Source organism: Haemorhous mexicanus, chromosome 35, assembly GCF_027477595.1.
Source record: "Haemorhous mexicanus isolate bHaeMex1 chromosome 35, bHaeMex1.pri, whole genome shotgun sequence".
Classification (NCBI taxonomy): domain Eukaryota; kingdom Metazoa; phylum Chordata; class Aves; order Passeriformes; family Fringillidae; genus Haemorhous; species Haemorhous mexicanus.
Genome location: NC_082375.1, coordinates 426,488 through 438,160, shown reverse-complemented (window position 1 = coordinate 438,160; position 11,673 = coordinate 426,488). Strand labels below are relative to the sequence as shown.

At 65.5% G+C, this 11,673-nt stretch overlaps 2 protein-coding genes across 2 annotated transcripts in view; both read right to left on the bottom strand.

The window, feature by feature from the left end:
- Positions 1-272: 272 nt before the first annotated feature.
- On the bottom strand, positions 273-7,098 carry SUV39H1 (SUV39H1 histone lysine methyltransferase). The gene is made up of 6 exons (XM_059872369.1): positions 6,954-7,098; positions 6,247-6,392; positions 4,905-5,567; positions 3,611-3,757; positions 2,556-2,685; positions 273-566 (listed from the first exon to the last, which is right to left on the bottom strand). Exons 1-6 carry the CDS (start codon positions 7,093-7,095, stop codon positions 427-429), a joined length of 1,368 nt encoding a protein of 455 aa, XP_059728352.1. The 5' UTR covers positions 7,096-7,098; the 3' UTR covers positions 273-426.
- A 501-nt stretch (positions 7,099-7,599) lies between these two features.
- Positions 7,600-11,673, bottom strand: part of WAS (WASP actin nucleation promoting factor) — an 11,328-nt gene continuing 7,254 nt past the window's right edge. The window contains 6 exon segments of the mRNA XM_059872307.1: positions 7,600-7,818; positions 7,910-8,012; positions 8,509-8,633; positions 8,678-8,821; positions 9,418-9,571; positions 11,401-11,519. Coding sequence (XP_059728290.1) covers positions 7,766-7,818; positions 7,910-8,012; positions 8,509-8,633; positions 8,678-8,821; positions 9,418-9,571; positions 11,401-11,519 — 698 coding nt within the window. The 3' untranslated portion in view covers positions 7,600-7,765.

Genomic DNA, 11,673 nt, shown 5'->3' with positions numbered 1-11,673 from the left:
ACCCCCAGCACACCTGGAGCCCCCCAAAACACACCTGGATCCCAAAACCCCCCTGAGACCCCCCTCCCCCCCACTAAAACCCACCTGGACCTGAGACCGCCCCCCAAATCACCTGGACCACTCCCAAAATTCTCCCGGCATGGCCTAAAACACCTGCACAGGTGTTGTCATCACGTGGCACTCACAGCACACCTGGAGCCCCCCAAAACCCACCTGGACCCCCCCCCCCCCCCAAATTCCCCCAGCACGGCGTCGGAAGAACTGCACAGGTGTTGTCATCGTGTGGCACTCACAGCACACCTGGCTCCCCAAAACCACACCTGGAGCCCCCCCAAACCCCTCAGAGCCCCCCCAAACCCCCCCCCGGGCGCTGCGGGCGGCAGTGGAGGCGTGGCCCAGGTGTGCGGTGGGTGTGGCCCAGGTGTTTCAGAACAGGTACTTGCGGCACGAGGCCGCCCCGCACTTGCACTCGATGCGGCCGCGGGCGCGGGGGGAGCCCCCCAGGGACCCCCCCACCAGCCCGAAGTTGGAGTCCATGCGGGTGCTCTCGGCGTCCACGGGGTCCACTGCGGGGAAAGGTGTGCTCAGCCACACCTGGGAACGGCCAGGAACCCCCCAGGTACGGCCAGGAACCCCCCAAGTGTGGCCAGGAACCCCCCAAGTGTGACCAGGAACCCCCCAGGTGTGGCCAGGAACCCCCCAGGTGTGGCCAGGAACCCCCCAGGTGTGACCAGCAACCCCCCAAGTGTGGCCAGGAACCCCCCAGGTGTGACCAGGAACCCCCCAGGTGTGGCCAGGAACCCCCCAGGTGTGACCACGAACCCCCCAGGTGTGACCAGGAACCCCCCAGGTGTGACCAGGAACCCCCCAGGTGTGACCAGGAACCCCTCAGGTGTGACCAGCAACCCCCCAGGTGTGACCAGGAACCCCCCAGATGTGACCAGGAACCCCCCAGGTGTGGCCAGGAACCCCCCAAGTGTGACCAGGAACCCCCCAGGTGTGACCAGCAACCCCCCAGGTGTGACCAGGAACCCCCCAAGTGTGACCAGCAACCCCCCAGGTGTGGCCAGGAACCCCCCAGGTGTGACCAGCAACCCCCCAGGTGTGGCCAGGAACCCCCCAGGTGTGGCCAGGAACCCCCCAAGTGTGACCAGGAACCCCCCAGGTGTGGCTCTGACTCCCACAGGTACAGCCTGGAACCCTTCAGGTGTGACCAGGAACCCCTCAGGTGTGGCCAGGAACCCCCCAGGTGTGACCAGGAACCCCCCAGGTGTGGCTCTGACTCCCACAGGTACAGCCTGGAACCCCCCAGGTGTGACCAGGAACCCCCCAGGTGTGGCCAGGAACCCCCCAGGTGTGACCAGCAACCCACCAAGGTGTGACCATGACCACCTCAGGTGTGGCTCTGACCCCCCAGGGGTAAACCCTCCCCATATCAAACCTGACCCCCCCAGGTGTGGCCTTGACCCCACAGAGCAGGGTGGGCTGAGGAGAGGGAGGTCTGTGCAAGACAGGTGTGTGACAGGTACAGGTGTGTGACAGGTACAGGTGTGTGACAGCTACAGGTGTGTGACAGCTACAGGTGTGACAGGTATAGGTGTGACAGGTATAGGTGTGTGACAGGTATAGGTGTGTGGCAGGTATAGGTGTGTGACAGCTACAGGTGTGTGACAGGTACAGGTGTGTGACAGGTACAGGTGTGTGACAGGTACAGGTGTGGCAGGTACAGGTGTGTGACAGGTACAGGTGTGTGACAGGTACAGGTGTGTGACAGGTACAGGTGTGTGGCAGGTACAGGTGTGTGACAGCTACAGGTGTGGCAGGTACAGGTGTGTGACAGGTATAGGTGTGTGACAGGTACAGGTGTGTGACAGCTACAGGTGTGGCAGGTACAGGTGTGTGACAGGTATAGGTGTGTGACAGGTACAGGTGTGTGACAGCTACAGGTGTGGCAGGTACAGGTGTGTGACAGCTACAGGTGTGTGACAGGTACAGGTGTGTGACAGGTACAGGTGTGTGGCAGCTACAGGTGTGTGACAGCTACAGGTTTGACAGGTACAGGTGTGTGACAGGTACAGGTGTGTGACAGCTACAGGTGTGTGACAGCTACAGGTGTGTGACAGCTACAGGTTTGACAGGTACAGGTGTGTGACAGGTACAGGTGTGGCAGGTACAGGTGTGTGACAGGTACAGGTGTGAGACAGGTATAGGTGTGTGACAGCTACAGGTGTGTGACAGCTACAGGTGTGGCAGGTACAGGTGTGTGACAGCTACAGGTGTGTGACAGCTACAGGTGTGTGACAGCTACAGGTGTGACAGGTACAGGTGTGTGACAGCTACAGGTGTGTGGCAGGTACAGGTGTGTGACAGGTACAGGTGTGTGGCAGGTACAGGTGTGTGACAGGTATAGGTGTGGCAGGTACAGGTGTGTGACAGGTACAGGTGTGTGACAGGTACAGGTGTGTGGCAGCTACAGGTGTGTGACAGCTACAGGTTTGACAGGTACAGGTGTGTGACAGGTACAGGTGTGTGGCAGCTACAGGTGTGGCAGGTACCGTGCATGTTGTAGTCGAAGGTGAGCTCCTCCCCGGCCCGGATGGGCCTGGTGGCGAACAGGGCGATGCGGGGCAGGCGCTGGTCCAGGTTCTCGATGAACACGTTGTACACCTGCAGGTTGGGGTCACACTGCCCCGCCCCAACAGGTGAGCCCCACCCACAGCACCTGCCCCACCCCAACAGGTGAGCCCCACCCACAGCACCTGCCCCACCCCAACAGGTGAGCCCCACCCACAGCACCTGCCTTGCCCCAACAGGTGAGCCCCACCCACAGCACCTGCCCCACCCAAACAGGTGAGCCCCACCCACAGCACCTGCCCCGCTCCAACAGGTGAGCCCCACCCACAGCACCTGCCCCGCCCGAACAGGTGAGCCCCACCCACAGCACCTGCCCCGCCCCAACAGGTGAGCCCCACCTACAGCACCTGCCCCACCCAAACAGGTGAGCCCCACCCACAGCACCTGCCCTGCCCCAACAGGTGAGCCCCACCCACAACACCTGCCCCACCCCAACAGGTGAGCCCCACCCACAGCACCTGACCCGCCCCAACAGGTGAGCCCCACCCACAGCACCTGCCCCGCCCCAACAGGTGAGCCCCACCCACAGCACCTGCCCCGCCCCAACAGGTGAGCCCCACCCACAGCTGGGGGAAAAGGTGCTGGAAGTTCTACCCATAAGACAGGTAGGGCCACACCTCTGCACAGGTAAAGGCCCAGCTGTGAGCAGGTACAGCCCCACCTGTGGGCAGGTAGACCCACACCTGAGCCCAGTAAACCCACACCTGAGCCCAGGTAAGCCCACCTGAGCCCAGGTAAGCCCACCTGAGCCCAGGTAAGCCCACACCTGAGCTCAGGTAAGCCCACCTGAGCCCAGTAAACCCACACCTGAGCTCAGGTAAGCCCACCTGAGCCCAGGTAAGCCCACACCTGAGCCCAGGTAAGCCCACCTGAGCCAGGTAAGCCCACCTGAGCCCAGTAAACCCACACCTGAGCTCAGGTAAGCCCACCTGAGCCCAGGTAAGCCCACACCTGAGCCCAGGTAAGCCACACTCACACTGTGGTTGACGAAGTGCGAGATGTTGCCGTAGTGGGCGGCGTCCACGGTGTACACGTCCTCCACGTAGTCCAGGTCGAACAGGTACGTGGCGCCCTGGCGGTCGTACACCTGTCCCCGGCGCTCCGCCTCCTCCGAGGTGATGATCTGGGACAGGGACACACCTGTCACACACCTGGGGCACACCTGAACCACACCTGTCACATACACCTGTTGCACTCACATCCCCGTCACACAGAGCTGTGCTGTGTCACACCTGTCACACACACCTGTCACACACACCTGTCTCACACCTGTCACACACCTGTCACACACACCTGTCCTGTGTCACACCTGTCACACACACCTGTATCACACCTGTCTCACACCTGTCACACACACCTGTGCTGTGTCACACCTGTCTCACACCTGTCCCACACCTGTGGAGCTCACCTCGCCCACGTACTCCATGACGAAGGAGTTCTCGCGGATGCACTGCAGCGTGCGCACGCCCTGTCACACACACCTGTGCTGTGTCACACACACCTGTCCTGTGTCACCTGTCACACACACCTGTCCCACACACCTGTCCCACACCTGAGCAGCTCACCTCGCCCACGTACTCCATGATGAAGGAGTTCTTGCGGATGTGCTGCACCTTGCGCACACCCCAGCCCTGTCACACACACCTGTGCTGTGTCACACACACCTGTGCTGTGTCACACCTGTCCCACACCTGTCCCACACCTGAGCAGCTCACCTCGCCCACGTACTCCATGACAAAGGAGTTCTTGCGGATGTGCTGCACCTTGCACACACCCCAGCCCTGTCACACACCTCTGCTGTGTCACACACACCTGTGCTGTGTCACACACACCTGTGCTGTGTCACACCTGTCCCACACCTGTCACACACACCTGTCCCACACCTGAGCAGCTCACCTCGCCCACGTACTCCATGACGAAGGAGTTCTTGCGGATGCGCTGCAGCGTGCGCATGCCCTGTCACACACACCTGTGCTGTGTCACACACACCTGTCCTGTGTCACACACACCTGTACTGTGTCACACCTGTCACACACACCTGTACTGTCTCACACCTGTCACACACACCTGTCCCACACCTGTGGAGCTCACCTCGCCCACGTACTCCATGACGAAGGAGTTCTTGCGGATGCGCTGCAGCGTGCGCACGCCCCAGCCCTGTCACACACCTCTGCTGTGTCACACACACCTGTGCTGTGTCACACACACCTGTGCTGTGTCACACCTGTCCCACACCTGTATCACACCTGTCCCACACCTGAGCAGCTCACCTCGCCCACGTACTCCATGACGAAGGAGTTCTTGCGGATGCGCTGCAGCGTGCGCACGCCCCAGCCGCGCCCGTCGCCGGTGCGGAAGATGCACAGGTCGTAGCGGATGCCGCGCTGCACCACGCGGTTGGGGCACTCGGCGCCGCAGCGGCAGCGCGAGTTGCACTCGTAGATGGGCAGCCCCGCCCGGATCCGCACCTGCCCGGCCTCGTTGTAGGCGAACCTGTTGCGCGAGGCGCCCGGGCAGCAGCCCCCGGCCAGCGTGGCCTCGGCCAGGCAGTCCCGGCACTCGCAGCCGGCCGCCACGGGGGTCAGCGCCACGCCCGCGCCCACCTTGTACTCGTTGACGTAGACGAAGTCGCGGGGCGGCCCGTGCAGGTCCACCTCGTTCTCCACGGCGATGCGGCCGCGGTGGCTGCGCGTGCGGTTCAGGTGGCGCTCCCAGCGCCGCAGCGCCCGCCGCTGCTCCGCCTTCTGCGCCAGGTAGGACACGGCGCGGGCGGGCAGCCCGCGGGGCCCCGGCCGCACCGGCCCGCCCGGGGCCCGCGCCAGGTCGGCGTGCAGCTGCTGCAGCAGCCCGCGGCAGCGCAGGTTGCGGCGCGGCTCCCAGGTGTTGGCGGAGGAGGGGTAACCGCGCCACTTCACCAGGTAGAACTCCTCGTCCTGGCGGGGGGGGATAACGGGGGGTTAGGGGGGGTGGGCTGTGGGGACCCCCCTGTGGGCACTCAGAAGGTCCCGGAGTGACCCCAATGTCCAGGGACACTGTGGGGTCTCATTGGGTCTGAGGGTCCTGGAGTGACCCCAAGGTCCTGAGACACTGTGGGGTCTCACAAGGTCAGGAAGGACACAGGAATCTGGGGGAGTCTAGGGGGTCTCAGAAGGTCTGGGGGGTCCTGGGGTGACCCCAGTGTGGGGGTCCTTTGGGGTCTCACAAGGTCAGGAGAGACACAGGAATGTGGGGGACTCCAAGGGTCTCATGAGGTCTGGGGGGGTCTGGAGTGACCCCAATGTCCAGGGACCCTTTGGGGCCTATCAGGGTCAGAGGTTCTTGGGGTGGCAGTTCCCGATTCGGGGTCCTGGGTGAGTCTCTGGAGGGTCCTGGTTCGGGGGTCCCGGGTCAGTTCCTGGTGTCTGTGGGGGGGGGGGGGGGGGGGTCCCGCTTCAGGGGGCTCAGGTCAGTTCCCAGTTCAGGGGTCCCCGTTTGGGGGTCCCTGCCGGGTTCCCGGTGTCTGTGGGTGGTCCCGTTTGGGGGTCCTGCTGTCTGTAGGGTCCCATTTCGGGGTCCCGGTTCGGGGGTCCTGCTGTCTGGGGGGTCCCGGTTCGGGGGTCCCGCGGCCCTCACCCGCACTCGCCGGTAGTCGCACAGCAGCTCCACCTCGAAGTCGCTGATGTTGCGGCGGGTGACACCGAGGGCGCGGCACCGCACGCGCTGCAGCCGGCACAGCTCCTGCAGCTGCGACCACGGCGACAGGCAGCACACGGAGCACTCTGCGGGTGTCACCGGGGGGGGGACAGGTGACACCACAGCCCCCTCCCCACCGTCACCTCACACCCCACCCCCCCCAAGGCCGCCCTGCCCTGCCCTGCCCAGCCCGCACGTCTCGCTCTGTCGCGACAGGAAACACACGGAGCGCTCTGGGGATGTCACCGGGGGGTAGACGGGGCGTGAGGGGACAGGTGACACCACAGTCCCCCCCACTTCACCTCACCTCACCTCACACAGCTCCCCACCCCGCGCCCGCCCGCACCGCTCGCTCTGTCGCGACCACACGACAGCGACAACACGGGGCACTCCGGGGGGGTGGACACCGGGTAGGTGAGGGGACATTTTGGGGGGGGGGGGGAATCTGGGGACAGGACAGCGCCCCCCCTACCCTCACACGTTCCCCTCCCCCCCCTCAGCGCGTTCCCGCCACTTTTCCCCCCCCTCCCCTCAGGCGCCAACGGCCGCGCGCGGGAAGCGGCGCCGTCCCCTCAGAGCGCCCCCCGCCCCTGATTTCCCCCTCATGCTGCCTCGGAGACCCCTCGGGCCCGCCCCGCTCGCGCCACCTTTTAAATTTTCCGCCATTTTCAGCCGCCGCCGCTTTTTTTTTGTCTTTTTCCGCCTTTTTCCTTTTTTTTTTCGGGCGCCGCTTCCGCCCGGCGGGCAGCGCGAGGGGCGGGGCTTCCTCCGCCCGCGCCCAGCGCCCATTGGCTAAACCACAGCCTGATTTGCATACTGACAGCAGGCTGCGCGCCTTCTACTGGCTGGCGCCGTGATTTATTTGCATACTGACAGCTACCCGCCCGTCTTCTATTGGTCGCCGCGCTGCTTCATTTGCATAATATCTGATCCCGCCATTGGTCGTCCCGTGGGGAGATTTGCATATCACTCCCAGCAGCACCCGCAAGGCTTCATTTACATACTGGCATCAATTGACCGATTTCTATTGGCAGCGGCGCTGCCTCATTTGCATACCGCTCCCAGCATCCCCCGCGCACGGCGCCGATCCCGAATTCCGCCGGTTTTTCCCCATTTTCCCCGCGGTTTTCCCGGTTCGGAGCCGCGGGAGGAGCCGGGATCCCCTGGGAGCCCCTCCCCGAGCCGCTCCGTTCCTGCTTCCCTTCCTCGAGCCGGGCTCATTAAACGGCAATTAATTAATTAACGAGGCGAGTGGTCACGTGACTCCTGCGTTTATTTGGCACCTGCGCGGGGGGAGGGGGCGGGAAATTCGGATGGGATGGAAAAGGTGGGGGGAGGGGCAGGAAAAACCGGGGGCCCTCCCCCCCCGAGCTGGGGGAGGGGCAGAGATGGGGTGGGGGCGACCCATTTTGGGTCTGGGGGCGTCCTTAGAAGCGGAGAGAAGGGGGGGGTGGGGGTCTCAATCATCCCATTCATCATCATCCTCCTCCTCCTCGCTGGCCGTGCCTTCATCTGGGGGGGTGAAAAGGAATGGGGGGGGTCAGGGGGGTTTTTTTTGGGGGTTCTTAAGGGTCTTTGGGGTTTTTTGGGTGGGGGGTCTCACCCGAGGAATGGATGACGCGGCTTCGTTTCTGCATCACGTCCATCAGGGCCCCCACGAGCCCCCCCGCGCCGGGACCCGCGCCCACCTCGGGGGTCTCAGGGGTCTGGGGGAGGGGAAGAGGGGCACGGGGAGGGGTCAGGCAGGACCTCCCCGCCCCCCCCAGAAATGATAACGGGACCCCCCCACCCAGGGAACAGCCCCTCCCCCTACCATAGGGTCACCCAGAGGTCACGGGACCCCCCCCATTGAACCCCCCCTCCCCCCTCACAGAGTGTCCCACCCCCCCTTTTTTTTGAGGTCCCCTCTCCATTTTTGAACTCCCCCCCAATTTTTGGGCTCCTCCCCCCATTTTTGGTGTCCCACCCCTCATTTCTGAGCTCCTACCCCCCCCATTTTTGGGATCTCCCTCCATTTTTGGGGTCTCCCTCTCCATCTTTGGTGCCCCCCCCACCATTTTTGGGGTCCCCTTCCCCATTTTTGGGGTCCCACCCCCCCCATTTTAGTGCCCCTCTCCCCATTTTTGGGGTCCCCCTCCCCATTTTTGGGGTCCCACCCCCCCATTTTAGTGCCCCCCTCCTCATTGGAGGGGGGTCCCCCACCTTGTTGAGCGTCACCCCCTGGCGGATCTGGTCCAGCAGCGCCCCCCGGCCCGGGGGGGTCGCGGGGGGGGCGCCCCCGGAGGGGGGAGGGGGTGGCGGAGGGGGGGGAGGGGGAGGAGCGGCAGCTCCGCAGGGGGCGGAGCTTCGCGGGGGAGGGGCGGGGCCTCGCGGAGGAGGCGGAGCCGGGGAGAGGCGGGGCCGGCGCGGGGTGGGGGAGGGGCCGGGAGCCCCGAGCGGGAGCGGCCGGAGGAGGGGGGGAGGGGGCGGGGGGAGGGGCGGGGCCCCCACGGCCCGGGGGGGGGAGGGGGCGGTCCTGGGGGGAGGAGAGAGAGGAGGGGGAGGGGTCAGAGGGGGCACAGGTGCCTCCAGGTGTCCCCAGCCCCACCCAAAGGTTCCTCCCAGGTGTCCCCTGGTTGTCCCCAGGTGCGCCCGGCTCCAAGCCCAGGTCCCTCCCAGGTGCCCCCAGGTGTGCCCAGGTGTCCCCCCAGGTGTCCCCATGTCCCTCCCAGGTGTGCAAGGTGTGCCCAGGTGTCCCCCCAGGTGTGCCCAGGTGTGCCCACCCTGCCGGCCCATCTCCTCGCGCACGGCCTGCAGCCCCCCATGGCTGTGCCCAGCTGTCCCCCAGGTGTCCCCATGTCCCTCCCAGGTGTGCCCAGGTGTGCCCACCCTGCCTGCCCATCTCCTCGCACACGGCCTGCAGCCCCCCATGGCTGTCCCCAGCTGTCCCCCAGGTGTCCCCATGTCCCTCCCAGGTGTGTCAGGTGTGCCCAGGTGTCCCCCAGGTGCCCCCAGGTGTGCCCACCCTGCCGGCCCATCTCCCTCGCGCACAGCCTGCAGCCCCCTGCAGCTGTCCCTAACTGTCCCCCAGGTGTCCCCATGTCCCTCCCAGGTGTGCCCAGGTGTGCCCACCCTGCCGGCCCATCTCCTCTCGCACGGCCTGCAGCCCCCCGCGGCGCTCGATGAAGTCGTGGATCAGCCGCGAGGTCTCGGCGTCGGCCAAGTGGCGCTCGCTGACCCCGGCCTGGGCGAAGAGCGAGCGCAGGGCGGGGTCCAGGGCGGCCAGCTGGGACAGGGACAGGGACAGGGACAGACTGAGGGGGCACTGCCACCCCACAGGGTCACTGTCACCTCACAGGGTCACTGCCATCCCCCACAGTGTCACTGTCACCCCATGGGACAAGAGCGAGCGCAGGGCGGGGTCCAGGGCGGCCAGCTGGGACAGGGACAGGGGACAGGGGACACACTGAGGGGGCACTGTCACCCCACAGGGTCACTGTCACCCCCCCACAGTGCCAGTGTCACCCCTCACAGTGTCACTGCCATCCCCCACAGTGTCACTGTCACCCCATGGGACAAGAGGGAGCGCAGGGTGGAGTCCCAGGGCGGCCAGCTGGGACAGGGACAGGGACAGGGACACACTGAGGGGGCACTGTCACCCCACAGGGTCACTGACACCCCACAGGGTCACTGTCACCCCCCACAGTGCCAGTGTCACCCCTCACAGTGTCACTGCCATCCCCCACAGTGTCACTGTCACCCCCATGGGACAAGAGCGAGCGCAGGGCGGGGTCCAGGGCAGCCAGCTGGGACAGGGGACAGGGGACAGGGACACACTGAGGGGGCACTGCCACCCCACAGGGTCACTGTCACCCCTCACAGTGTCACTGCCATCCCCCACAGTGCCACTGTCACCCCATGGGACAAGAGCGAGCGCAGGGCAGGGTCCAGGGCGGCCCAGCTGGGACAGGGACAGGGACAGGGACACACTGAGGGGGCACTGCCACCCCCCCCTTGGGTCACTGTCACCTCACAGGGTCACTGCCATCCCCCACAGTGTCACTGTCACCCCATGGGATAAGAGGGAGCGCAGGGTGGGGTCCTGGGCGGCCAGCTGGGACAGGGACAGACTGAGGGGGCACTGTCACCCCACGGGGTCACTGACACCCCCCACAGTGTCACTGCCCATCCCCCACAGGGTCACTGTCACCCCCCACAGTGCCAGTGTCACCCCTCACAGTGTCACTGTCACCCCATGGGACAAGAGCGAGCATAGGGCAGGGTCCAGGGCGGCCAGCTGGGACAGGGACAGGGACAGGGACACACTGAGGGGGCACTGCCACCCCACAGGGTCACTGACACCCCACAGGGTCACTGTCACCCCCCCACAGTGCCAGTGTCACCCCTCACAGTGTCACTGCCATCCCCCACAGTGTCACTGTCACCCCATGGGACAAGAGCGAGCGCAGGGCGGGGTCCAGGGCGGCCAGCTGGGACAGGGACAGGGACAGGGACAGACTGAGGGGGCACTGCCACCCCACAGGGTCACTGTCACACTGCAGGGTCACTGTCACCCCCCACAGTGCCAGTGTCACCCCCCCACAGTGCCACTGTCACCCCATGGGACAAGAGCGAGCATAGGGCGGGGGTCCAGGGCGGCCAGCTGGGACAGGGGACAGGGGACAGGGACACACTGAGGGGGCACTGCCACCCCCCCTTGGGTCACTGTCACACTGCAGGGTCACCGTCACCGTATGGGGTCACTGTCACCCCCCCAGGGTCACCCCACGGGGACCCCAGCTTGGGCACAGAGCCAGGTCCAGGGATGCCACCTGGGCAGGGACAGCTCTGTCACCTCCTGTCCCCCCTGTCCCCTCCTGTCCCCCCTGTCCCCTCTGTCACCTCCTGTCACCCTCTGTCCCCCCTGTCCCCTCCTGTCCCCTCCTGTCCCCCCTGTCCCCTCCTGTCCCCCCTGTCCCCCCTGTCCCCCCTGTCCCCTCTGTCTCCCCTGTCACCTCCTGTCCCCCCTGTCCCTTCTGTCCCCACCCTGGGGTCACCCCAGGGGTCACGGCCACCCCACCCGGGGGGGACACGGTGGGGGGAGGTGTCACCTACATCGAAGCCACCACTGGGGTCCCACCCGATGTGACCGACGTGCCTGGGGGGGGGGGGGGAGGGGACAAAGGTGAGACCCAGCCCCGAACCCCCCTGTGACCCAGAGACCCCAAAACCTCCTGAAGACCCTTCCCAAAAACCGACTTCAACCCCCCCCGAGACCCCAAAACCCCCCAAGAGATGCCGCCAAAACCCCCCACCCTAAATCCCCCCAAGACCCCAAAACCCCCAAAACCCCCCACCCTAAATCCCCCCTGAGACCCCAAATCCCCC

What these genes read in the sequence shown, in the direction of transcription:
- SUV39H1 (XM_059872369.1), bottom strand. Translation starts at nt 7,095, where the DNA reads ATGGGCGCTGGGCGCGGGCGGAGGAAGCCCCGCCCCTCGCGCTGCCCG. An exon ending in TCATGGAGTACGTGGGCGAG is followed by an intron (nt 3,758 to 4,904) that starts GTGAGCTGCTCA and finishes TCCCTGTCCCAG; the next exon opens with ATCATCACCTCGGAGGAGGC. An exon ending in CGCACTTCGTCAACCACAGT is followed by an intron (nt 2,686 to 3,610) that starts GTGAGTGTGGCT and finishes GGGGCGGGGCAG; the next exon opens with TGTGACCCCAACCTGCAGGT.